The following is a 27493-nucleotide window of genomic DNA, read 5'->3' on the forward strand; positions in this document are numbered from 1 at the left end:
CGACAGGTGAACTGCAATGGATCAGGGCTGTCTGTGAGGCTGGAGGTGAGGTGTGCCATGACCAGCCTCTTGAAGCACCTCATAATGTTAGATGTCAGAGCCGTTGGATTGTAATAACAGTGCCACATTCAATTTGCCAATCGAAGACACAAAGTGAGCTGCCAACCAAAATTCACATGTTGTTTGCCATTTTAAACTGGTGTCACAAGCTGATAACTACCTGTTACATGCTGTTTACTATCAGAATCCAGTGGTGTGCTGCATAACATTAGACGCTGTAGTCATTATCTAATAACCCCCTTCTAATAACATAGTGTTAGCCAGGTGAAGTCCACACTGCAAGGAAATCGCCACAGGTTGCTGTTTAGCATCTGAATCCAGACCAAGATCAAATGAATATCAGTCATGTGCTGTCTCTACCTCAGGCTGTGCTGTGTGCCAATACCCATCCGTCACGTCCTGTTTGCAACTTGAAGCCATGCTTGGAGCTAATATCTGCTTGTCATGTGCCGCTAACCACCCGAGCTCATGCTGCAAGCTAAAAACAACCAGGCACATTCGGTTTACCAGCTGCTGATGGTACCTGGAACCAATAACCATGGAGATAACTACTAGTCACATGCTGTTTATTACCTGTTTGTCGTGCCATGAACTAATAACAAGAGTAACTTGCTGTTTACCAACTGAAGCCCTTGTACTATTTACGATCGAAAACTATCATAGTGAGTTAATGGCCAAAAACAAACTGCTGGAGGAACTCAGTGGGCGAGGCAGCATCTGTGGAAGGAAATGGAGAAATTGATTGAAAGAGGCAGCGTGGAAACAGAACCTTTGGCCCACTGAGTCCAGGCCAACCATCGATCACCCTTTCACACTAGTACGACACTATCCCACTGTCACACCAGCTCCCGACACACTCAGGGTAATTTACAGAGGGCCAATTAACCCACAAACCCGCACGTGTGTGGGATGTGGGTGGAAACTGAAGCACACGGAGGAAACCCAAGCCTTCACGGGGAGAACATTCAAACTCCACACAGATGGCACCTGAGATCTTGATCCAACCCGGGTCTCTGGATCTGTGAGGCAGCAGCTGTGATGCGTTGCCCAAATGATGTATCAGGTTGGAACCCTTTGTGAGTTTATGACTTCCTGCTATGTGCTGTTTCGCACCTGAGGCTGATGCCACCGCCTAATAACTACCCAGTCACACGCTGTTTACCAACTGAAACCTCGACTGTGCGTTGATAATCAACAAGTACATGGTATTTAGCACTCAATGATAGTGCCACCAACCAATAACCATTCATCATATCATGGGACCACCTGCAGTGGAACCACAAATTAATAACCTGCCATTCTATTTAATGCAAAATCATCCAAATTCACTGGAAGGTTCAGCAAACCTGTGCTCTCTCAGGCCAAGACCTCAGCGCCGAGACCCTAATTCCACTCAGTCAGTGGCCTGGGTCTTGCTACATGGGTTGCATGCCTAACACCAGACTCCTGGAACATGTTGTTTTCTGATCTTTGTCATAGGATGAAATGACCAAGCAGACAATTTCTTCTTGTACATCTTCCAAACCAAATAAAATAAATTTCCTATGAAATATAATCTGCCCTTGAAAGGACATTGGCTGCATTTTTGTCCTTTTTTGTGTGACTCATTGAGTTACACCAGCATTTTGTAAATCGGAGATGCTGCCAGACTCACTGAGCTATGCCAGCACTTGGGGTCTTTTTTTTGTTGTAAACCAGCTTCTGTAGTTACTAGTGTCTGCCTTTACAGAACTCAAACTCCTCATTTGGGTTCAAGATCTGGTATTTAGATTGATGCGTTCAAAGCCACTTATTATAGAGTAAGCTGAAAGGGTACGTTTTTAAAACCCCCTTACATAAAAGACAAATTTCCATTGGCAATGATTCCCAACCTCATGACTGCTCAAAATGAAGAAGAGTATGGAGGACTTTGGGAGTACACGGGATGGCCAACATCACCAGTGGAAGATGTGCCACCACCCATAACTGCCCACACGCCCACCCCATCGGCGGCCACCTGTCCCATGGAAGGAAGAATTCACTCCCCACTTTGGCCTCATCAGTACCTCGGAAGCTCACAGACTGCAATGGACACAAGTCATCCTGGATCTCATGCCAAGGAATCAGAACCACCCAGTGTTTCACAGCTGAGGGTTAAGCCCGGGACCCTTGCCTACCATCTGGCCCCGGGCTCAATCCTCAGCTGATAAACTTTCTGCTCTGCTCTGCTCCGGCGCGGACTGGATTACCGTGCCTGGAACCAAGTGCGTTTCATTTGCTATCCGTCCACAGAGTTTGACCTCAGCTTTAAATCTTGACGGATTTGATAATTTCCAGACAAGGCAAAGATAAAATCGGTTATGTGCTAATGCTCAGGCAACACTGATAGCCCCAACAGAGCTTGCAATGGGTAAAATAATTATGCTCCTAAAATGGAACCAATGCTGCGGCGTTGAAATGCATGGACTTACTGTTGGGACTGTGGCAAATTGCAGACCGTCTTTGAATGTTGAGTCAAAGTACTGTTGCCGCTGACTCAGCGACGACATCTATAGAGGTGTCTTGCGATTGCCGAGGCGGTAAGGCAGTGGAAAGCAGGTCCAAAGTCTTGCTGTGGTTAAAACATCCCACTTGACACACATGCGAGAGTAACTCTGGGGGATAGGCGCCATCTCTGGATAGAAGGAATGGGTGAAATTTCGGGTCGAGACCCTTCTTCTCAAGGACCACGGCTGTAGATGTTCGCTGGTGAAAACACATGGGGAGGAATGGGTTTTCTGGATTTAAATCAATAAGCAAGTGTTTCATGTCAATATTTCGTTGCGTTGATTCATTGAAACCTGCTAGTTAGTGGCGCCAGAGAAAGGAATTGCCGCGTGGAAATATTGCTTCATGTAATTAATGGTTCAGGTTTAGGTCTCTGTTCATCTCGCTGCACTTCCAGCAGAGCTCCCCTGTCAAAGACTCGAGTAAAAACCTTAATGCGCCTGCAGTGTGTGGGTTGCAGGAAGAGAAATTGTTGCCTTGTTGTACATCTTCCAAACCAAACAAAAGAAATCATCCTAAGAAATATAATCTACCCTTGACAACCCGTCGCTGCGCCTGCATTTACAGAACACAACCTCCTCATTTCAGTTCAGGATCTGCCATTTACATTTATGTTGTGCTCAAAACCTCTTGTTGTATATTAAGCAGCAAGGGCATGTCTTAAACATGTTAATAAGTTCTCGGAGCAGAATTGGGCCCATCAAGTCTATTCCGCCATTCAATCATGGCTGATCTATCTTTCCCTCTCAACCCCGTTCTCCTGCCATAACCCCTGACACCCTTACTAATCAAAATATGTCAATCTGCGCCTTAAAAGTATCCATTGACGGACCCCACGGCCGTGTGGAGCGATGAATTCCACAGATTCACCACCCTCTTGACTAAAGAAATTCCTCCTTATCACCTGCAATCGTAGAGCAGAGAAAAGCACAGGACAGGAACAGATCCTTCGGCCCACAATGTCTCTGCCCAACATGATATCAAAATATATAAACCTAATTTGCCTACCCAAGATCCATATCCCATGCCGATCTAAAAGTCTACTATCCGCTCCCATCGGATCTGCCTCCACCACTACTCCTGACAACCGGTTCCACGCAACTCGCCCCTTCTGTGCAAAAAACCCCATCTCCTTTCCACTTGCCCCCCTCTCACCTTAACTCCATGTCCTCTGGTCTTTCACATTTCGACTCTGGGGAAAAATGATTGTGATTGTCCACCCCATCTACGCCTATCATAACTGTATATAGACTTCTATCGGGTCTCCCATCCGCCACCCGCGTTCTAGAGAAAACAATTTATTCACAAAATGCTGGAGTAACTCAGCGGGTCAGGCAGCATCTCGGGAGAGAAGGAATGGGTGACGTTTCGGGTCGAGACCCTTCTTCAGACTTCTAGAGAAAACAATTCGTTTTTATATTCACTCAAACTCGATTCTAATTTCGATATTTGCAACTACAAAATACTGAGATATGTCTTAGTTTCGCGTCCAGTCTAGTTGTATATAATAAATTGTGGAATAAATGGCTGCGTGACAATTTATTTGGTTGGTTTTGCTAGCATTGTTTTCAAGTGAACGGGCTAGCTTTTAAAATGTAAAGATGAATGACTGTTTTACCGAAGAGTAAACCTTTGTTTATTGAAAAGTGGCGATGGGGAGTGGTGGTGAGTTGTCTGTAGATTTTGGGGACGAGCGGTAGAGAGACAGCAGCACTCTTGTCAAAACGCCGGCACATTCTCCCAAATGTGGCATGTCTGAATTAAACCCGAACACATGCAGAAGGGTCTCAACCCGAAACGTCACCCATTCCTTCGTTCCAGAGATGCTGCCTGACCCGCTGAGTTACTCCAGCATTTTGCGTCTACCTTCGATTTAAACCAGCATCTGCAGTCCTTTCCTGCACGTGTAAATTATATTCAAATGAACGAGTTTCTTCTTGAGAGACGGGTTTGGCCGTCTCTTGGTTTTGATGGCCTTGGAGCGAGATATCAAAGGATCTTGTCCGGCACATCAGAGCAACCGGGAGAGGTCACTCAACCTTACCAGCGTACACCCTTCGGACATTGTCGGCGTGGCTGTTTTCTGTGCACCGGCATCTCTCTTTAACTGAAGTCACCGTGAACACAAAATGGAAGTTGGCCCCTCGAGATGCTGCCCCGTGGGAGGGGGCTGTATCTTATCACGCCAGGGCGAATGGCAGACTGGGGAAGGGCAAGAACCCCCCTTCACCACCGCCTGCCCAATATCTCGGGGCTGGCGACCTGGATGTTTGGCCCTGCGCTAGCTGCGACTCTGCGGGCTGCCTTTTGACGTGATTTGCCCTTCTGCTTGTTGTCTTTTTGAAGCAGGTCTGATCTCTGATCGGTTCGGTGCCGGTGACGGTGGCCAGCGGCGTCTGTCAGCTTGTGGAACCATCGACATGACGGCCCGCATCGAGGAAGCGACACGGCAAACGCACACACCCGGTCCATTAACACATCCTCTTTTGCTATTTATAAACCCAGCCTCCCTAAAAAAGAGGCAAATATTTACAGTCGCAAACCCTAGAAACCTAACAATATTTACATGGATCCATGACCTGTAGAAGGCCTTGTCTTAGAAATACTTCTTTTTCGCACAGAATAAGCAAAACGATTAAGACATAAAGACAGACACAGGATTTGAGTTTATGAGCAAGGACGTCCCACTGCAGTTGTACGGGGCCCTGGTGAGACCGCACCTGGTATAGTGTGCAGTTTTGGTCTCCTAATTTGAGGAAGGACATTATTGCTATTGAGGGAGTGCAGCGCAGGCTCTCCAGGTTAATTCACGGGATGGCGTGGGTGACATGTGATGAAAGAATGGGTCGACTGGGCTTGTATTCGCTGGGATTTAGAAGGATGAGAGGGGATCTTATAGAAACATATAACATTCGTAAAGGGTTGGACAGGCTAGATGCAGGAAAAATGTTCCCGATGTTGGGGGAAGTCAAGATCCAGAGGTCACAGTTTAAGAATAAGGGATTAGCATTTAGGACTGAGATGAGGAAATACATTTTCACCCAGAGAGTTGTGAATCTGTGGAATTCTCCGCCACAGAATGCAGTGGAGGCCAATTCACTGGATGTTTTTTAGAGAGTGTTAGATTTAGCTCTTAAGGCTAAGGGGATCAAGGGATATGGGGAAAAAGCCGGAACGGGGTACTGATTTTAGATGATCAGCCATGATCACATTGAATGGCGGTGCTGGCTCGAAGGGCCGAATGGCCTACCCCTGCGTCTATTTTCTATGTTTTCATGTTCTAAAATGCTGGAGTAATTCAGCGGGACAGGCAGCATCTCTGGAGAGAAGGAATGGATGACGTTTCGGGTCGAGAACCTTCTTCAGGCATAAAATTGCTCTTAAAAATAACTTAACTAGTCGGATCATCAAACCAAACCAATGAAAGGTTATCTGAAAAAAACCCAAAATGGTCCACGTCGCTACTCCATAACAATCCGACCAATAAAGTGAATATCAAACACAATGAATATTAGATTTAAAGTAAACAGTGGTGCACTTTTAAAAATAACAATCGCTTGTTACTGGATTAAGGTCTTAATCTGGTGCAACCTTAAGCATTCTGAGCAATAGAGAACGTAAACATCAGAAGGAAAAACCCTCTTCGTTTGCTTAATTAGACAACCCATGTTTCGCTGTTTTTAACATTACTTTCCCTCACCATGATTACACTGCGTTAGATATTTATAAAACGTGAGGGTCGGTACCATTTATTTTCACTAAGGCACAAAACGGCAGGGACGAAAAAAGGAACAGCGCCGACGAGGTATAGAACAATAACTATTTGAAAATAGTGCGATAAAGTGTCCAATCAACACTTTAAAAAAATATGAAATACACTATTTCGCATCGTGGATCCTACGACTTGCTAAAACCTGCTTTCTTGTCCATTGGAAAATTAGCAGCGGGAGTTAAAAGTTATTAAAACAAGTTTTGTATCGATTAATGTATAAGAATAATACATATAAGAATAATTTATATGTTCGTCGCGACAACATCCCTTTGATTCACTTTAGTTTCCAGAATAGATTATTTGGACACGCGCCCAATACCGCAGGTATAAATTGCTGTTATTTATAAGTAATGTTATTATCTTGAAGGAATGTTAAAATAGTGAGCATTCACACTTGACTAAAAAATACTTGAAACATTATTAGACACCAATCGGAGGATTTTCATTTGTTATTTATAACTCCGGGTTTGCTTGGGTTTTCGTTATTTTGTAAGAATCTATATTGTCTCGGAGTATATTTCCCTGAAACAGACTTGATTTTAAATATATTTAAAAGCAACCACTAGAGCATCTTGTAATAAAACCAGGACTGCTATTTATTTAACATTTAGATTTTTTTTGTGGGTGGAATCAGCTGGTTTTAGTCAACTGGTGAACGCGGATTTTCTTTTAAGCTGTTAAGCTATTCCCTTTTACACGCTTGTCCAGTAGAGTGTTTCTCATGTTGAAACCAACGGGAGTTGGGATGAAGGAAAGCTGTAATTTAAAGCGAAGTCCACCTTTTTTTTGCAATTGATTTGGATTTAATGAATCTCCAAATTTGGGACGGGGGTGACTTTGTTCCTCCTCGCATCGGATTATTTTGCATCAGATTGATGAGAAGACTCATGTTCTATGGTGTCAACTGAGGCGCAAGGAAGAGAAGACCGTTTGCAACTCCTGCGGAAAACAGGGGGTTCTTGCAAAAGTAGGCAGGTTGATCACTTCCAGATATTGAGCCTCTTTTAAACATCTGGCACATTGTTTCAATGGCAATGTGGTCTTATGTTTTATATATGTGCGCAGTGGCACTAAATTGTTTAATGCACGTTGACAAAGCCGAATTTAAAGAGCGGGCCAATTTGTATTTCGATGGTTAAAAGTATAATCAGTTTTATCGAACTGGCGACAGGTTTGTGTGCCTTGCTTCGTTAGTGATGAGTGTGATGAATTCAGACTTTTGCAGAAATATCTGCCCGTTAAAAAAATACCACGGGTTGATGCCAAACAATTGTGTAAAATAAATGAAAGAAATTACATTTATATTTAATATTTCTTAAAGATATATTTGCGTTCTCAACTGATGATATGAACTCAGTTGGAAACGGAAAACGTTTAAAAAACGCTGATTATAAAAATGGGGAAAAATTATTTTCAATACCAGAACCATATTTGGAAACCTATATAATGCGAACCGAAGTTACAATTTGTAATCAAGTATTCATTTAATAACAAAATAAGACGGTCATATTTTTGAATAGCACTGCTTCTTATTTCCAGAATACATACAAAAAATACCAATTTTCTTTCCATGGTACACCTTAAAAATAATTGTAATTTGAAATTATAATGACAAGTTGGAATTTAGTAACAAACATGCATGTAAATTCTTTTTTTCCCCCCAAGAGACATTAAATAAGAACGTACAATACAATCATAGCAATTCAAAAGAAACTTAGGAAAACCCCTATTTTTTTCTACATTGTGTTCCACGTTACCTATCAGTTTTTTTTTGTTAAGTAATGCACTTTGTTATGTTTTCCCCCGCTTGAAGCTAACATAAATAAATACAGCGTTCACGGAACCCGTCCATTAATGAACACCATAGAATGACCCATAAACTGCAATTTGCTTTGTGTGCGACTACCTGGATTGTATTTCAAAACTTTCAAGAAAACTATTTACATATCCTAATTTTCAAAAACAATGCCACAGGGTGAAATATCTACGTGTGCACTAATCGGTTCACCTTTGAGATGACTGGCTTCACGAAAGAAAAAAGAAATCAGATTGTATTATTTAAACAGAAGAAAACTAGGTCAACATTTTGTATTAAAAAAAAACTTTTTTTTTCCTGACTGTTTTGAAATTGGACCCACATAAGCCTTCTTTGCAATCAATGCACATTGCAGCTCTCAAAGTGTCTATGTTCACTGGTAGCCCAATGCTGAGGCTGTTGTTAATCTCTGGCCGTAGAGTGCGTATGGGGAGTAATAGTGTCCTGTTGCCGGCACGGGTAGAGTAGTGAGCGGCCCTGGGGCTCCATGGGTCGGCAGTGGGCTCTTGGTATACGGGTGATACCTGCTGGTGAGTCCTAAAGCGTGGGGGCTCCTTAACGTGAGACCTCCGGGGCTCCCTGGCGCCCCTGTAGGCGGGAGGTGCATGTGACAAGCCACGGCCGCTGCAGCCGCCGCCGCCGCCGCACTGCCCAGAGACGAGCTGGGGTAGCCGGCCATGAGTTTCTCAGTCCCGGAGAAAGCAGTGTGCGTCCGCAAGTGGTTGAGCAGTTCGTCTGAGGAGCAAAATCTCTTGTCGCATGGTCCATTGGCCGAGACCCAGTTGCAGATGTGCGGCTGGGGGTCATTAGGTAGCATGAATCCATAAGGGTACAAATGGTGTCCGGCCAGGGTCGGCGTGCCAGCGTTGCTGGCCATTGTAGTGTGCACGGCATGTAGAGGGTGAGAGGGATAAACCAGGGGGTATCCAGCCTTCAGAGCGGTGGGGTCGTGTGTGCAGGAGTTGCTAGCTGCCCCGGCAAGGTGGGCAGCGCAGTGGTAACTCAGACAGTAGGGATCTCTGCACAGACTGGCCGTCATCATGGAGGGTGGAGAGGCACCGGCTAGTGGGCTGGAGCCGGCGTGCTTGCCGGAGAGACCACAGCCCAGAGAACTGACCAGGCTGGACTTGTGGTCCAAGCTGACGCCATGCGGTACAAACTGGTGCGGGTAGCCGGCGTAGGCACCGAGTGTTCCTGGATAGGCCATGCTTGCCGGGGGCAACGGGAAGACTGTCTGCCCGGGTTTGTAGGGCGAAACAGGGGCAATAAGTCCAGAGCCCAGAGCAGATGTCTCCGAAATAATGGGCTTCGAAACCGAAGTCTCCTGGTGTTGATTCACCTCCACGTTTATTCCAGCGCAGTTGACGTTAATCCTGCTGTGGCTAAGGTTGGTGGACGCGCCGTTGTCGCTGGAGCTGTTCTTCACGGAGTCGATGTCTTTCTTCTCCTGGCTGTCGCTGCCTTTGCCGTCGGAGGGCATGGGCGAGGAGGTACTTGAGTTAGGGCTGCCTGTCCTTGGAGTAAACGGTTGACAGGTGGCGCTCGGCACACGGAAACCAGACTTCTCCCCAGACCCGCCTGACGAGCTGGACTCCTTCTTCTCCGTGTGCTTCGAGTACGGCTTAAAACTCGACTTGTCTTCCGCGCCAATGTCACTAAGTTTCAACGGGGCGGATTTTCCAGAGTCTTTGTCGCTAGTCCCGTTGGAAGTCACAGACGTGAGCTTGGAGGACGGAGGGGGGTCTGGTTTCCCGATCTGAGAGCATGTTTGAGCCAAAAGTGCCAACGGACTCTTTTTCGCATCGAGCTACAAGAAAATTAAACACATAAAAAATAATGAAACAATACTCCCGGCTGACGTAAACATATTCCCCAACCTCCCGCCTTCCGAGTTGATAATTCAATGGTTAAAATCTCGATAGAGAACAACAATGCACACTAACTAATATTTTAATATCAGCTATGATTACAGTAACTTGGTGGGGCATTTCTCTCCCCCCCACCCCAGCAGATGTTACGAATTGAGTGCCGCGTTGTACGAGGCGCACATCGGTGAGAAGGTATTTATTGTACGTTGGGAATCTATCGAGTCTCGTGTTTCCACGCTAGTATCACATCTAGAGATTAGACCAGAAAAACCCGTGCGCAAGCGGAAAGAATGGCAAAGACATAACTAACGTACCTCGATGGGACTTACGGGCGTAGATGGCAACGGCTGTAAGTATTCGGGATGCAAAATGTGTCCGGTGCGAGCCGTAAGCATTTTCAAGACCTTGATAGGAAGACGATTAGCTTGCCTTTGAGGGTCAGAGGGAGGGACGGAGTGGTAGAAAGGTTTGCTACTAGTGTTTCCTCGGCCGCTGTTATTGCTGATTTCACTCGCTGTAATTCTGTGGATAGAGATGGAAGGCGATGTAATCATGACCTAAATGAGCCAGCACTCCGAGAGGGACTGTGTCGCTCGACGACGCGTCGGTGGTAGCTTTCACTCACGGAATGGGAGACCCTGCCCAAATCCTCCCCGGCGCTCATCAGCGAGGCAGCACCGCCGCTCAGCCACACACAACATGCAACACACAATCTGGACGTCAACACTTCAAACATCGAATTACTTTGAGATTAAACCCTTTGCCGCCTTCCAATCAAATCACACAATGAACACCAAACCCCGAGGTGATTGGAGGGTCACGGGGATATGATGTTAACTTTTTGTGTGTGCGGATGTGTGTGTGTGTGTGTGTGTGTGTTGGTTATTGTGTGAAGGTAACATTTTAGACGTCCAGCATGTGACGATCCCAGTCCAATCCGGAGAAGGATCTCAATGTCACATGCTTACATTTCAATACCCCCACCCTTCCAACTGTCAATTCCCTCAACCGCAATCAATCAGTTATTTGTCAGCCCTGTCAATCTGCCTTGATTTATGTCAGCTTTTGTTGCTGATTACAAGCCTGGTGTGACTTGAAAAAGGACGGCTTTTGAAAAGAGCCATTCAATTTAGGGAAATAAATCGTTCTCAGAGTAAACTCAATTTGTATGCGAACAAAGGCGGGCGCAGTAGACCGCACTTCAATTCGCTTGAACGAATTATACACCTTCACTTCAGTCGCTAATGGCTTACTCCCCCGTTGAATATTTCTTACTTATTGAAAAATGATGTATATATATATATGTTTTTTTAAAAAATCTTAAATTGAGAAATCTCACTTCGGTCGTTGCGGCAGATTACAAAGAAAATGGCATTATTGAGATCGTATCACCGATCAGTCAATCCGACGGTCACACGTACCGGTGTTTGAAAAAGATTAAGATTGACACGTTGAAAGTCTTGACATGTTAAACCTGACAGCTAGAACAAATGATCGGTCTGATCAAAGTCACTGCTTTAAAAGGTTCATATCACACGCACAACTATCGCACTGCTTTCCCCACACAAACTACTGCTTTAAAAAAAACCAAATCGAGTTAGCGATTTAGCTGCAAAATCTATCTTTAAGGACCTCGCAGAAGCCAAACTTTTTTTTTGTCTATAATGTCGCTCTTTAATTTTAAAAGGGGATAGGCGGTTGTTAAGATTTTGACTTCTGTTTGATGTTGTCTTCTTTTCACTGGCAAATGTATGTGCTAATCAATCTTTGCTTTTGTTTCCGGCCTCGACATGGTGGCCCACACAATCTACAACATTAACAAAAGGTCACTTGAAGATAAAAACACGTTTGACAAGCGAAGAACACGGGAAGTGCTGGGGGTCGTTGCCAATTTCTGAGATGGACTATCTATCCGGATTCAACCTAACGCAAATCACCTTCTCGATAAATAACACCACTTTAAACAATGTCAAACAATACCGACAAACAATGTCAACATTTCACAAACCGAAAACTGAGGCAGTCTAATTTCAGCATGTACAACGGAAATGTAGATATTTGTTACGCCAATACACTGTAGTTACTGAATGCGCGACTAAATTTGACTAATGGCTTCTCCGAATGAAATTGTGCTTTTTCTTACAAATATATTACCGCAATAAATAATCCTCTTTTGGGTAATATATATTTCAAAAATGTAAAGGTTTTTGCGAATCAGATTTGCAAAGTCTGAGCGAGTGAAATGGAAATGATATTGCTACTTAATCCTATTATAAAGAGGGTTCTTGTTAAGTATTTTACTTAAATAATGTAGCGAAGGAAGCACAAATTTATCCAGGTGTGTAATGGTGTTGGGAGAGAACTGAACGGTTCCCAAGTGGTGGAGTAAATTCGATCCGCACAGAACAGTTCTTTCTTTTTAATGGCTCGTCAGGTTGATGGATGAAGTGCAGTAAACATTGAAACGCAGTACTTTCATTTGTGTTCATTTGCATTAACTGCTTGGAACAGCTGTTTTCCTTACTATACCATAGAGACGACTATCTGTTCTTGTTGTATTTGTCCTGCCTCCCGGTGAGAAAAACTAAAAGATTAATTGCTTTAGGTGGAGTCGACTGTGGGAAGACTTTTTGGAGATTTGTTCACTTCAGGGCGGAGGAGAGACTCGGGGCACAGTGTGGTTCGGTTGTTTGGGGGTTTTAAGTGTAGCCAGAGGACGAGGGGGCAAACAAATCCAATTAAAACATTCAACACACAGTCACACACAGACACACATAAATTTACACTTTCGAGAGATAGAGCGCTGGGACATTTGTTCACCTCTATTCAAGTTTGACAGAAAATAATGTAATATTAGGAAGCAACAGATTTGTGTCTCGTATTCCGCCGTCCTTTTCTAAAAATGCAGAAATCTGAAAAGAACTAAACAGTCTCAATTTCCCTTTCACAAGAACACCACCTTTGTGTCCAAGTTATTTTGTTTATCAAAACAAATCGCAGGTTGGATCAACGCGATTTGGTCAAAAGCAACACAAATGACCAGTTTTCATGGCGTCTAAAAAGAGTAAAAAATTCATCCGGAAAAAAAGACTTTACAAAAACAGGAGAATACGGTTCCAGGAACTAGGTTAATTCAATTAGAAACTTAAGCCATTATCAAGATACTCAACTTTTCCCACTTCTAAGTCACTGGTTGACATGTCAACATAATTCGATTTGCGCACAATGTAAGAGATTTATCATTTGGGAAAAAAAAGTAATACATTCAAAAAGAAGTATTTGACCGTTCACGTACCCGGCTAATAAGTATTCAGACTCCCGGGCAATTGGGCAGCTTTTCAGACACAAAATGCCGCGGCTTCCTTTCATCCAACTTGGATGGAGGCGCTCAATTAAAAGCCTATCAGTTTGTAAGTAAATCAACGCCTATCAAACTTGTCACATCAAACAAAACGATTATTATTGCAACCCGCCTACCCTATTAATCTCTCTGTATGATAATCCGCTTGACAGGTCAGGTCAGATCTTGTAAATCCAGGGATGGATTTCAACAGAAAGCGGATTGGAACGAAATTGGTTTAAAAGCAACAGGACGAGCCGCTTATCTTAAACACAGCGGCGGAAGGCAAGTTGCTGTTAAACGCGTCGCTTTCTTTTAAATAGATTCAACAACATTGGGACGCAGGGCCACCGACAGCCAAATAACACGAAGTATCCCATCATCTACGACTAGTTTAGAGCATGTTCCGTCATTACTAATCAATATTATTTTCTCAAGAAAGCTATGAGGAAAACCGCTTCAGCATTAAGATTCCATAACTCCATGGGTAATATTTGGAATGGACGGCTGATATTCTCTTTGTTTCTCGTTCGCATCATTGTATTTGATGCGCTGCCGACAACGCAGTTTTCGCTCTGTGGCGGCATCTAATAAATCTAAAGAAATCTTTAAAATTACACACGCGGTTCGGGACCCTCCAATTGCTACCCATTCCAGAGTTAATTCAGCCGAAATTATGTCAGATCAGGTGCGCGCAAAGTGGGGAAATCCATGCACGATTTAGAACCACCAAACACATAAATATTTCATTGGCCTTTACTTTTCGTTGCTAATTCTTGTAAAATATTGCGTCTATTCTCGTGTGCCGAAGCACTGTTAAAAACACTTTAGAAAGTGAAGATATCGCAGTTTACCCTGTAAGATCAAGGGCCGGTTTAATGCTGGGGAGAGTTTTAAAGTTACAGGTATTAATGAAAGATTTGATTTTACTTTCAGACTTGCGATTTAATTCCAGTCTATTAAAATAATTAAAAATGAGGGCATCATTTTAGTTACTTCGGTTAATAGAAAAATTGGTCGTGGACCACTGGAAACTAGTATATCTTTCAATGGCGGCGATGTTTGTATTTATCATCATGAAAAACTCGTATCCCAGGAGATTCTATTTGGGTTGTGCTGACTTCTTGAATCAGAACTTATTGCACGAAGTTATACTTTTATAGATGATCACACATTTAGAGAAGTGTGCTTTCTTTATCCCGTTTCAATCTCAATGGTCCAGAAAACCAAATAATTGGAGCATTGTCATTTTAAAACAAATTTTAAATTGGCCTTAAAAGATTATTATGTAGTTAGTTTAGTTAAGATATATTGAAACTATATTTGATGTCATGAAATTGCGGCGAATGTTAAATACTAACCATTTGGAATAATGGTGTTTGGATGATGAAGATTTACGCGTTGACTTTTAGAAATTAGTTTTTTGAAGTTATTCTATTCGTCCATTCTTAACTGAGCTTTTATATTTTTTTAAAGGATGGTAACAATATTAAAGAAACAATAACAAATGCTAACCAAATCCGAACTCTTCCTTCGAGAGAGCGAGAGCAACAATGTTTTGAGGTAGAAGTATATCTTTGCTACTACAAATGAAAACTCAAAAGAGAAACTCAGTCCAGAAAGTCAGGGCGCGATTTTACCGATATATCAAAATAGTTACTTTGAGGAAAGGCAGCTTAAGGATAATTTTCTTCTCTAAAAAAAAGAGTAGATACAATCTACAAAACGGCTTTAAAATGGGGGGAAAAGTGCGGATTTTACAGCGACATGCACGCAAGAGATTTGTTATAAAAGATATTTATTCCAGTGTAAAATTCCACAAGTGTCAAGCACTCTAAAATGGCGAAAACTGTAAAAATCTCTCTTCCTTTTGTTGATTTGAAAGACGTGATAGATCACGTCCCGCCTTACAGTAAATCTGTGGAATGATTCATAATGATATAATTCATACATAAACGTGTCTTGAAGATCAGAGCGCAGCTAAAAATATGCAAAGGGTTGTTTGATTGATAACAGGGTTGCTGTTTTTCTGCAAGCCTGTCAAACGTTGACACAATGCTTGAGTTATTAGGCCAGTGTAGGGCGCCCATAAATTTCCAACGTCAGGGAAAAAGTAACAGCGGCTTTCTTTATTGTCTAGATGACAGATGGGTCTCAGTACAAGACAGCAAATACTTCGTATTACCCTAAATGGGAACACATTTTTCGTGGCTATAATTCATGATTTTTAAATAGAAAGTTTGAAGTACGTGCCTATATTTTATAGTCTGACATTTTTATGAATCACTCATCGCATGCAAATATAATTATTGCTGGAAACAAGAGCTAGTTAGGATATCTGATGTTGGTCGAACGGGATTTTTTTTTCTCTAAAAATTGCAATTTAACAATCGACGTTATTTTAGCTGGAAAGTTATTTTGTTTCACAGCAGAGGGGCTTCGCCGGTGAACAGCTGAAACATAAAATTATTAAAAAATGACACAAAATGTGCAAGTCGAGATCCAGCCAGCACATCGATTGGGAGGATCATCTAATTGCAAGAGGAGATGGGGGGGTGGGGGGTTCCCCCGGAAAACTAACATAGTTTCCGAAACAACTCATCGTTATATCAATAAATCCGCTCGCCCCCATAACAGCACCGTGAAGAAGCGAGCGCTTACAGTAACAACCCACACCAAAGCACGCTGACACAATTTCAGGCACGCGGATAAATATCAAAATCCATACCTGATTATTAATAGTCGAACGCAAACAATTTAAAGGTCGATTCTACTCTGAAATGCACACATTCGCTCTGTGACAAAGACATCACTGTCGTTACTGTATATCTCCGTACAACCCGACACAGAAGGAATTTGGTGTTAATTTCTATAAACAAAACAATCACTTGGCAGCGAACGGCCGGATCAATGAAAAGTAGACTCCATGCATCAAAACTTACTTATGTGAAATATCAGTGTGGCCGGCTTACATTAGTAGTTAGTAGGATGTGAGATTGAGTCAGTGTTCTGCAGTGCCAGACTTCCGCATGCGCTGCGCTTTCGGGGCGGGAAGGGAAGTTTTCCTTTTCTCCCCAGTGGGAGGGGAGGGGGGGGGGGGGGATGGTGGTGGGGGGTGGAAACTAGCTTTGATGGTTCAGTCTACACTACTGCCTGCACGGCTCCAACATGAGCGGCACAAAAGATAAATTAGTCCGACTGGTTGGTGAGATGCGAATAAATGCAGTAGAGGCAATGCATGCCTTGTCTCGTGTCGCTTGATCAGGGCCTGGGAGTGAATGAGTGAGTGAGTGAAGTGGCAATTGGGGTTCAGGGTTGCATGGGGCATTTGCAAAATAAAGTATCCCCCAAGGTCAAACCAACTTCCCCTGCATTGTTTTTATTTTGGGGGTGGAGTGGGGGAATAATCTGCACCATAATTGCATGTAGTGCAATTCAGAAAGCTTTGCTTTTTAAGTCATTTTGCTCCTCCTTTTCGACGTTTAGGACACTGACTTCCGCTCCGACTCAGCTGACAAGAGTGCGGAAGTGTAGCTCTCTTGTGCATTTCCATATGCAGGTCATTGCTCCGTTACGGCGGCACTTCCAAACAAACCTTGCATAAAAAAATACAGAGCTGCAGCTGGCAGCTTGCAAAGCCGTAAAAATAAAAACAAACAACGGCATTCTCAGTCTTTTTCTGGTAATATAAATGGCGAGCAACGATGTAGGGATCGTTGTTGATGGAACTCAAGTAAGTGCAAAGTATTTAAACACTTGCCTTTATTTACACAGAACAAAAGAAGAAGTCTGCCTTTGAAACAACTAGTTCACTTGTTAGGTACACGGTTTATTTCATTGTTTTATGTTCGTTAGTTATATTTTGCAGGTTACGACTTTTTTTTCCGGGGCTTTTAACCACTTTGATGTCAACTGACTGGCCACTTAACCTTACACACATCTTGGTCATTTGAAAAAAAATGTCTTAAAAAAAATAAATTAACGTAAATAATACCAAAAATTGTGGATTAGCGCTTTCACCTAATTATTTTGAGAGGATTAATACGTAAATTGACTGTTCATCAAATTTGCTTTTACATATATATTTTCCTCTTGCCAATCCTTTTGCTTATAATTAGACGGAAGCCGTTAATTTAAGTGAATACAGTATTTGCAGAAGACGAGAGTGTTACTGACATAGTAGGGAGTATTTTCAAATATAGCAAAGTAGCGGAAGATTGAAGGTCGAGATTAAAAAGTTGCAATTGACGGTCTCACTGCACATCAATTGAGGGCTAGAATGGGTTTTCTTGAATGGTGGATGAGGCTCGCACATCATCTAAGGAAAGGATGGATGTTGGAAAGAAAATAAGACAAGAATTCAGGAAGGTGAGTGTCCCATCTACAGTGGGTGAAATTCCACTTAAAACACTCCTGTTAATAACTTCAGCAGGAGAGTTGGCTTAGGAGAGATAACACCAAAGAATGTTGCAAAGTTAGATTAGGTTAGGAAAGCTGTGACTTATCTTAATGTGCTTCACCTGTGCCCATTATTGTCTGCACACTCGCTTATCATAAATTCAGGAACTTCTAATAGCTTTCCTTTGACTTTTCAAAGCTTATTTTTGCAAAACCATCAATAGCTTGCTTCAAATGAAAGTTTCACCTGGTTCCCTTTCATACAGAACAGTAAATGTAATATTGCCAGTAATGACCAGAGACCAACAAACAGATAGTTACTCTATATAACTATTGGAAATAGTGGTGACTTTGGTACGCCACCATAATTGTCTAAGCTTTATTGACAGAATTGGCTATGCTTTCCAATTGCGATCCGCTTGTACATTCAATTAAACACTTATATTTGCTGGCCAAAATGGATTTTTCTAATCATTCAGCAAGAAATGAGACACATTTATTGCCATTGACAGATTGTAAATCTCTATTTCAGGGTTTGGTTCTGAAAAATATTTTGGGCTTTGATAAAATCTCAATTCGTTTTTTTGCAAGTGATTGTGATTTAAAACAGGTAGGCAACAGATTGAGTCTTTGTTTGAAGTTTCATTGTGGGGCTCAAGTCTGCCCAAGGCATTAAACTTGTGTAGGAAGGAACTGCAGATGCTAGTACAAGATAGATGCTATCAAGATAGATGCTAGTAGAAGATAGACCCAACATGCTGGAGTAACTCAGTGGGACAGGCAGCATCTATGGAGAGAAGGAATGGGTGACGTTTCGGGTTGAGACCCTTCTTCAGACCTTTTTCCCGAGGGACAGTTAGACTGGTTGGAGAACTGGGAAGGGGGAGGGATGGGGAGAGAGGGAAAGCAAGGGTTACTTGAAGTTAAAGAAGGCAATATTCATACCTCTGGGGTATAAGCTGCCCAAGCGAAATATGAGGTGTTGTTAAAGTCCAAGGCATTAACTTTATATCAGACTGGAGGCGTCGCACTGATAGACCTGTTTCTTGTGCTTCAAATCACAGCCTGATGCGATCTGTGAGGTTACCCACAAATATGGTGGCCTTGGTCAAATCTTGGGAAGTGGTCTTAATCCCTAAAGATTGACTTTTTTTTCAACTATTTGTATTGGTGAAGGGCATGAACAAACAATGTTTCCAAGTGAGAAAATGAGAGATTGGCTCTGGGCGTCTCTCATCCCTACACCCTTGGAGTCTACTGTTGCCATGGTTTCTACCCTGTGGAGACTGGTAGCACTTTGGATGAACCTCTGACCTCGGTGTCAATTAATTTTAGTAAATTCATTGATGTTTTGAATAATCTTGAATACTTTGGCAGAGTCAATAGACAATAGACATTAGGTGCAGGAGTAGGCCATTCGGCCCATCGAGCCAGCACCGCCATTCAATGTGATCATGGCTAATCATTCTCAATCAGTACCCTGTTCCTGCCTTCTCCCCATACCCCCTGACTCCGCTATCCTTAAGAGCTCTATCTAGCTCTCTCTTGAATGCATTCAGAGAATTGGCCTCCACTGCCTTCTGAGGCAGAGAATTCCACAGATTCACAACTCTCTGACTGAAGAGTCACCCATTAAAAGGCATCATAAGACCTAATAGGTAGTGCAGCCCATGAAAAAGACCATTTTGTTTGTTGGAATAGTGCCCTCGTGCAATGTGAGCCCTCTAGATAGCACAATCTTCCAAGGCATTACACGAACAAGAACGTTACCAAACAGAATCTTTGACATGTAAGCACATGAGATATTGGTATTAAGGTCAGGCAATTGAGTTCACACATTATACCAAATGTTCTCTGGTTTGTTTTATGTGGGGGATGGGGAAACGTTTTTCAATCTCTTACCTTGCCGGAGATGCGATTGTTTTCCGGATCGTACCTCCGGTCGCTCTGCGGCCTAACTTCATGGAGCTGGCGGCCTTGCTCGAGACTGACTTTGAGCCTCACCGTGGGGCAGTGGACTTACCATCAGAGCTTGTGATACCTTGCATAGGATCGACGCTCCAAAAGCTGCCTGTGGATTTCAACATCGAGGAGCTCGCAGTCTCGGGAAGAGACTGATGTTGGGAAGCTCCAAAGTTGCAGAAGGTTCGACCAGTCCCAACCCGGGGTCTGATTGCCCGGCACAGGGGGAGCTGAGAACCCCCCCCCGATACGGGAGCTTGATCGCCCCAACATGGTGGGCTCGACTGCTGGCTGCGGGAGCCAAGATCGCCCTGACAACGGAAGTTTCGTGTGCCCCGACCGCGGGAGAATAAAGAAGGGAAGAAGATTGAACTTTTTTGGCCTTCCATCACAGTGAGGAATGTAGGGAGTCACTGTGTTGATGTTCATGTTAAAAATTTATTTAGGTGTCTTGTTGCTCTTTATAGGTATGACTGTATGGCAAATCAAATTCCTCGTATCTTGCAAAACATACTTGGCTAATAAAGTACTATTATGATTATGATTATGAAATGCAACCTAACCAAAGTCCTATCAAGCTGCAACATGTCTTCCTGACTTTTGTACTCGATGCCCAGCCAATGAAGGCAAGCATACCATACACCACCTTTACCTTCTGTCTACTTGTTTAGTTCAGAGATACAGTATAGAAATGGGCTCTTTGGCCCATCAACTCCATGCCAACCATCAATCACCTGTTCACACTAGTTTGATATCATCCCATATTTTCTCATCCACTTTCTACACGTTAGGGACAAACTCACATGCTTTTGGGATGTGGGAGGAAACCCGTGAGACACGCAGAGAGAATGTACAAACTCCACACAGGATCAGGATGTAACCCAGGCCTCTGGTGCTGTGAGGCAGCAGCTCTACCAGCTGCACCACTGTGCTGCCCTCATGAGAGAGAGTAACATGGCATGAACTGGCAGGAAGCCTGAGGCAGACTGGAAATTTGCAACTAATACACTTTGGCCATGGAGAGGGATGGATTCGATGGCTTATTGTGAAATCCAAACATATTGTTTGCTGATATTTAATTGCGCATACAGTTCTAGAAGTCAGTGATATTGATTAATTTATAGCAAACAGATGTCAAGGGATGTGGTGGAGAACTTACTCAGGCATTTTGTGATACCTTCAAGGGATGTGGTAATGAGTGAGAGCTGGAAACACTTTTTGGTGAGATGAGGACATTCTGGGTAAGGCTGCCATTCATTGCCAACCTTGAAATGCCCTTGAGAAGGTGGTGGGCTGCAGTCCTTCACATGCCCCAACACCAACAATACCATTGGGAAGGAATTTTAGATCGTAGACCCATATTTTCAATGCTGTACGAGGGAAACCTGCAGCCATGGTGTTTCCATGCACCTGCAGGCCTTGTTCATGGTGGTAGAGGTCACGGGTTTGGGGCCTACTGTTTGACTAGCCCAGGCAAGTCATTGCAATGCATTTTGTAGGTGGCACATTGTAACACTATTCACTGGTGGTGGAGGGGATGAATGTTTTGGATGTTAAATAAGATGTCAATGAAACAGATAGTTTTGAATTTGTCAAAACACAAAGTGGGTCAGGCAGCACCAGTGGAGGGAACAGGCAGGCAAAGTTTTGGGTCGGGACTCTTTGTCAGAGTCTGAAGAAGAGTCCCAACCCAAAACACCACCTACCCATTCCCTCCAATCTGTGTTATTTCAGCATTTGGTGCTTTGCTTAAGATTCAGCATCTGCAGTTCCTTGTATCTCTGTTTTGAATTGGTGTTGAGCTTCCAGGTAGGAGGATGTTGAGCTTCCAGGTCATATTCCCAGTTTGTGTCTTGTGGAGGATGGGAAGGCTTTGGGTTATCAGTCAGTTACTCACCATAGGATACCCAGTATATCTCCTGTGGTATTTCCAGTAGAGTTTCTGATCACTGGTGACAACCTAACCTTCCCACTCTGGTAGTCGATGGTGGGAGAGATCAACATACACGTGGAAAATCATTCTTTTTCCAATTTATATTATCGTGGGATATCCCTTAGATCAAGCCTATCAGGAAATATGATTAAATTCTACTTTAAAAAAAATTGTTTCATGGTGCCATCGTGACCAGTTTTTGAAGTGTTCATTGATGTGTTAGAAGGACAAGTTGATTTCCTAATAAAGGGACCTTCAAGGTACAGATATGTGTTAATGGTGTGGAAAAGAACTGCAAATGCTGGTTTAAATCGAAGATAGACATAAAATGCTGGAGTAACTCAGCAGGACAGGCAGCATCTCTGGAGAGAAGGAATGGGTGACGTTCCGGGCGGTCTGAAGAAGGGTCTCGATCCGAAAGGTCCCATTCCTCCTCTCCAGAGATGCTGCCTGTCCCGCTGAGTTATTCTAGCATTTTGTGTATATTGCAGATATGTGTTAATGTCACATCCAACTTTGACCATGATGAGTTGGAGTGCCCACTGAGTATCAAAGATAACTCTTAATCATGTCAATCAGCATACTCGGCACTATCACTCTTTGGAACAGTGAAAGCCTGTGAGAAAAGATGACTATCTCAGGACTTTGTGCACAAGTGCCAGAAACTTTGGTTGTAATTGGGCAAGGTGTACCTTTTTGTAATTTCTATCTTCGAAGATATTCAAACTGTTGAGTTATAATAGTGATTTGGATTTGGGATGTTTAGGACATTTTAATGAACCTCTTTTAGATATAAAAGAAGTATTTTGATGAAGGGCCTCAGTCCCAAAATGTTGACTGCTTCTCTTTCCACAGATGCTGCTTTACCTGCATTTTTCCAGCATTTCCTATTTTTATTTTGAGTCCCCAGCATCGGTTTCTTTTTTCGTACATTTAACTGGAACAAATGAAACACTTTGACAATCAGTTTTTATGTAAAATACCATTATGTATGTTAGTCTGATGTAAAAAAATCTAATTGAGTAATTGGAGCCATTTTACTGTTCCATAACATTGGTCAAATCAAATGAGAAACACTACTCTGTGTTTGATGATTCATTTCTCCAATTTTATTCAAAAGACCTTTTAACGGAAGGGCATCTTTCAATTTTATGATGGGGATAAATAGGTTTGAAAGTTGGATATATAATCTCAAACTTGTTTTATATTCCTTTTAAAATACCAAACAAAACTTTACATTTATGTGGAACTTTAAAGTGTATTGTTTCAAGAAAGTTATTTGGTGTTTGTTTGAAAACGTTTATGATTCCAAACCACAAATGGGCACCCAAATTCACTTGGAATGGTAAAATAGAAAGAATTTTCAAAGTTAGAATTAGTTTTTTAAAAAACTAGTCCTTGTTTTTTTCCTGACAGTATGTGCCAATACGGTCATTTGGCACCTCGACAAAGTGTAAAAACTGGATTGATGGCAGCAGCTAATAGTGACACATGAACTATTATATGTGTACTGGCATCATTTGCCGACCAAATAAAAGCACCTTTTTGTAGACATATAGCATTGAAATGGGTCCATGCAAACCATCAAGTATCCTAATCCCATTTACCAGGAATTGGTCACAGGCTTTTATGGGAATTCATAAGTGATAGGAGATGAATTAGGCCATTCGGCCCATCAAGACTACTCCTCCATTGAATCATGCCTGATCTATCTCTCCCTCCGAACCCCATTGTCCTTCCTTCTCTTCATAACCCCAGACACCTGTACTAATCAATAATCTATCTCTGCCTTAAAACTATCTATTGACTTGGCCTCCACAGCCTTCTGTGGCAATGAATTCCACAGATTAATCAAATAAATTCCTCCACAACTCCTTCCTATAGGAATGTGCTTTAATTCTGAGGTGATGAGCTCTGGTCCTAGACTCTCCCACAAGTGCTCCTCGAGTTCTAAAACCAACCTTCACCACTCTCTCTAGTCTATCAGACACTATGGTCATTGGCCAACTCTTTGATTGTGAGGTTAACAGCAGATTACCGTTTTGATTTAATTCAATATATTTATACTGTCTTCTTTATGTTGGCTACTTCCCCACTGCTCTTTCAGTCTAGATGAAGGGTTTGGACCTGAAATGTCAACAGTCCATTTCTCACCAAAGATGCCGCCTGACTCACTAATTTCCTCCAGCATCTTTGCTTTTTCTCACTGCAGATTCCAGCATCTGCAATCTCTTGCACCTTTGAGTTGTTTTCGGACCGATTTGATACCAATAATTTGAGAGCAGCATAGTGGCACAGCGGTAGAGTTGCTGCCTTATAGCGCTTACAGCACCGGAGACCCGGGTTCGATCCTGACTATGGGTGCTGTCTGTACGGAGCTTGTACGTTCTCCCCGTGACCTATGCGGGTTTTCTCCGAGATCTTCGGTTTCCTCCCACACTCCAAGGACGTTCAAGTTTGTAGGCTAATTGGCTTGGTGTATGTGTAAAATTGCCCCCAGTGTGTTTAGGATAGTGTTAATGCGTGGGGATCGCTGGTCGGCACGGACTCGGTAGGCTGAAGGGCCTCTTTCTGCACTGTAGTAGGCTTAAAGAAAAGCATAATTGATCAAGGTATTCCAAAACGTTTTATATTGAGTTCACCACATTTGAAATGCAGTAGATATGTGCACCTAACAATGAATGGAAGGTATCACAAAATGCTGGAGTAACTCAGCAGGTCAGGCAGCATCTCTGGAGAGAAGGAATGGGTGACGTTTCGGGTCGAGACCCTTCTTCATTCTGATCAGGCCGAAGAAGGGTCTCGACCCGAAACGTCGCCCATTCCTTCTCTCCGGAGATGCTGCCTGACCTGCTGAGTTACTCCAGCATTTTGTGATACCTTCGATTTGTACCAGCATCTGCAGTTATTTTCCTACGTAACAATGACTGGATATCACTGAAAATCAAATAATTTTCATTGTGAATGTGTAACATTATTTTATAGTTGGGGCACTTTTCTACTTTGTTACAAGGTGTACAAGAGGTGTATAGGGTCATAAGAGGAATAGATTGGGTAGATGCACAGAGTCTCTTGCCCAGAGTATGTGAATCAGGGACTAGAGGACATAGGTTTAAGGTGGAGGGGAAAAGATTTAATAGATATCTGAGGGGTGACTTTTTCACACAAAGGGTGTTGGGTGTATGGAACAAGCTGCCAGAGGAGGTAGTTAAGGCAGGGACTATCCCAACATTTAAGAAACAGTTAGACAGGTAAATGGATAGGACAGGTTTGGAGGGATTGGACCAGATTTGGGGAGGTGGGAATAGTGTAGTTGGGACATGTTGGTTGGTGTGGGTATGTTGGGCCGAAGAACCTGTTTCCACACTGTATGACTCTGACTCTAAGATTATTATTGGGCACGGGGTTCACTGACACGATCAGTATTTATTTTTCATCCCTCAAATGTTCACAAAATATTAACATCACAATTCAACTGATGAAGGTACTCTTTCATTGCTGTTGGGATGGCAATTCCCAGATTAGACCCAGTGCTAATGTAGGATTGTCATGATGTGCCTTGGAGGGAAACCTGCAGCTGGTGATGTGCAGAATATAATTCTGCTGCTGATTTCCCTTTGCATCACATGGATGTCCATTCTAAGGTGCCAAATCGATTCAGAATATTTTCCCATTGAGCAGGTTGATAGCACCATCGTGCAGACTGCAGGAAGTCCTTTCTGAGACTTGTCGTTGCAAAGGCCGGGAAACAACCATTGTCCAGTGGAATGCATATTGTTCTGGCCGATGCTTATTATTAAGTTCTCAGATGCAAAAGTTAATATGAATGCTGCAATTTCCCAGTGCATTTAACTAAATTCAATTTTTAGAAAATCTGCCAAATAGTTTTGCATTGCGTGTTTAATCCACACAGGCACTGCAAATGAATTTAATTCAGAGATAGCCTTACTATGTAGTCATATCATGGTTAGTTTAGAGATTGAGTGCTGACTAATTATATAGAAACTGGGCCACATTCATAGGTTATACTTTTTGAAAAGCAACATGATTCACTTTTCCTTCATTCATCTTCAGCAAACGAAACGACTGCCAAATTTGTAGTGAATCTTGGCTCACTGGCAGTTTTTTAACCTTCTTGACTTAGAAAATTGTGGATCCAATGCACCCACTGTGTAGTTTGGAGGAATGGAGTCTTCCAGGAGATATCGGGTCAAATAATGCACCATCTCTCGCATTTCATGCACAATTATGACCCTATGACATAATTTGGAGAATGTTCTTCGTCTCCTGCCAATTGCGATCTTACATCAACAACATTTAAAAGACACCAAGTCCTGGAGTCACTCAGTGAGGCAGGCAGCGTCTCTGGAGAACCTGGATAGGCAAATTTGGGGCTGGGACACTTCTTCAGGCTAATTGTAGTAGGGGGGAGAAAGCTGGAAGAGAGATTGGGGTGCGACATAGCCAGGCAAGTGGTAGGTGGATATAGATGAGTCGGGTTTGAACGGTAGATGGATGGATAAAGGACAGAGATGGGAAAAAGACAAAAGGCTGTGAGATTAGGAGATGCGGAAAGAAGAAGAGTGAAACGTGAAGTCAGAGGAAAGGATAAAGACGGAAGGAAAAAGGTTTGTAGTATGTTCATAATCCAAAATACTGTTGGGTTGTGAGCTACCCAAGCAGAATATGTGGTACTCCAGCACTTTGCCTTTTTTTGTAAACCAGCATCTGCAGTTCCTTGTGCCAACAACAATTAATTACCTTTAATTGTTTACAACACCTTGCTGCACTGGAGTTGACTCCAGCATTTACAACAGTTACAACAGTGACTGTTCTGTCAGATTTGACACACTTTAGCAGAGCACAAAGTCCTGAACTGTGCTAGACAAGTGCAAGCTGCTGACCACATTTGTGGATGTGGTGGGCAGAAAGGAGGGAACCACAGGGACATGGTTGCTATGCCGATATGAATGAGTTCATTAGCTTCATGAATCTCAGGAAAACCTACAGTGAAAGCACAAATTTTGGAGGTACTTTAATACATAATGTTCATCCAAGGTTTTTTTCTCTCACTATCAAAAATAACAAACTGACAAATATTGAATTGACAAATAATCAAACTTGTCTGCCACTTGTACTTAATTTTTATTTTACTGTGTGGTACAATTCTACCTCTCTGCTTCTGCCTCAAAGGAGATGATGAGGAATTTCTTTAGCCAGAGGGTGGTCAATCTGTGGAATTCATTGCCACAGATGGCTGTGGAGGCCAAGTCAATGGATATTTTTAAGTTGGAGATTGACAGATTCTTCATTAGTTGGGGTGTCAGAGTTATGGGGAGAAGGCAGGAGAATGGGGTTGAGAGGGAAATATACACCGATCAGCCAAAACATTATGACCACTGACAGCCGAAGTGAATAACTTTGATTATCTTGTGTTACAATGGCACCTGTCAACGGGTGGGATTTATTACGCAGCAAGTGAACAGTCAGTTCTTGAAGTTTATGTGTTGGATGCAGGAGAAATGGGCAGGAGTAAAGACCTGAGTGACTTTGACAAGGGGCCAAATTGTTGTGGCCAGACGACTGGGTCAGAGCATCTCTGAAACGGCAAGGCTTGTGGGGGTGCTCCCGGTCAGCAGTGGTGAGTACCGACCGACAGTGGTCTGAGGAGGGACAAACCACAAACCGGCAACAGGGTGTTGGGCGCCCAAGGCTCATCGATGCGCGAGGGCAACGAAGGCTATCCCGTCTCGTCCGAACTGACAGAAGGTCTACTGTGGCACAAGTCACAGAAGAATTTAATGGTGGTCATGGGAGG

The 27493-nt window shown here is 42.9% G+C and overlaps 2 protein-coding genes across 7 annotated transcripts in view; one reads left to right on the forward strand and one right to left on the reverse strand.

The window, feature by feature from the left end:
- Positions 1-7863: 7863 nt before the first annotated feature.
- On the reverse strand, positions 7864-16462 carry znf503 (zinc finger protein 503). 6 transcript variants are annotated; one of them, XM_078428415.1, is made up of 3 exons: positions 16325-16462; positions 10357-10564; positions 7864-9981 (listed from the first exon to the last, which is right to left on the reverse strand). In XM_078428415.1, exons 2-3 carry the CDS (start codon positions 10435-10437, stop codon positions 8548-8550), a joined length of 1515 nt encoding a protein of 504 aa, XP_078284541.1. In that variant the 5' UTR covers positions 10438-10564; positions 16325-16462; the 3' UTR covers positions 7864-8547. The 6 variants fall into 6 exon arrangements, with proteins under 6 accessions (XP_078284541.1, XP_078284544.1, XP_078284545.1 ...); XM_078428418.1 differs by having other exon boundaries at positions 16355-16406; XM_078428419.1 differs by lacking the exon at positions 16325-16462 and adding an exon at positions 16111-16302.
- A 521-nt stretch (positions 16463-16983) lies between these two features.
- The window catches only part of lrmda (leucine rich melanocyte differentiation associated), a 694153-nt gene continuing 683643 nt past the window's right edge, over positions 16984-27493 (forward strand). Inside the window, exon 1 of the mRNA XM_078428324.1 lies at positions 16984-17115. Within this exon, the coding sequence (XP_078284450.1) occupies positions 17074-17115 (42 nt within the window). The 5' untranslated portion in view covers positions 16984-17073. The remainder of the gene's footprint in view (positions 17116-27493) is intronic.

Source organism: Rhinoraja longicauda, chromosome 35 (assembly GCF_053455715.1).
Source record: "Rhinoraja longicauda isolate Sanriku21f chromosome 35, sRhiLon1.1, whole genome shotgun sequence".
Lineage (NCBI taxonomy): Eukaryota > Metazoa > Chordata > Chondrichthyes > Rajiformes > Arhynchobatidae > Rhinoraja > Rhinoraja longicauda.

What these genes read in the sequence shown, in the direction of transcription:
- znf503 (XM_078428414.1), bottom strand. Translation starts at nt 10,596, where the DNA reads ATGATTACATCGCCTTCCATCTCTATCCACAGAATTACAGCGAGTGAA. An exon ending in CGCCCGTAAGTCCCATCGAG is followed by an intron (nt 9,982 to 10,356) that starts GTACGTTAGTTA and finishes ATTTTCTTGTAG; the next exon opens with CTCGATGCGAAAAAGAGTCC.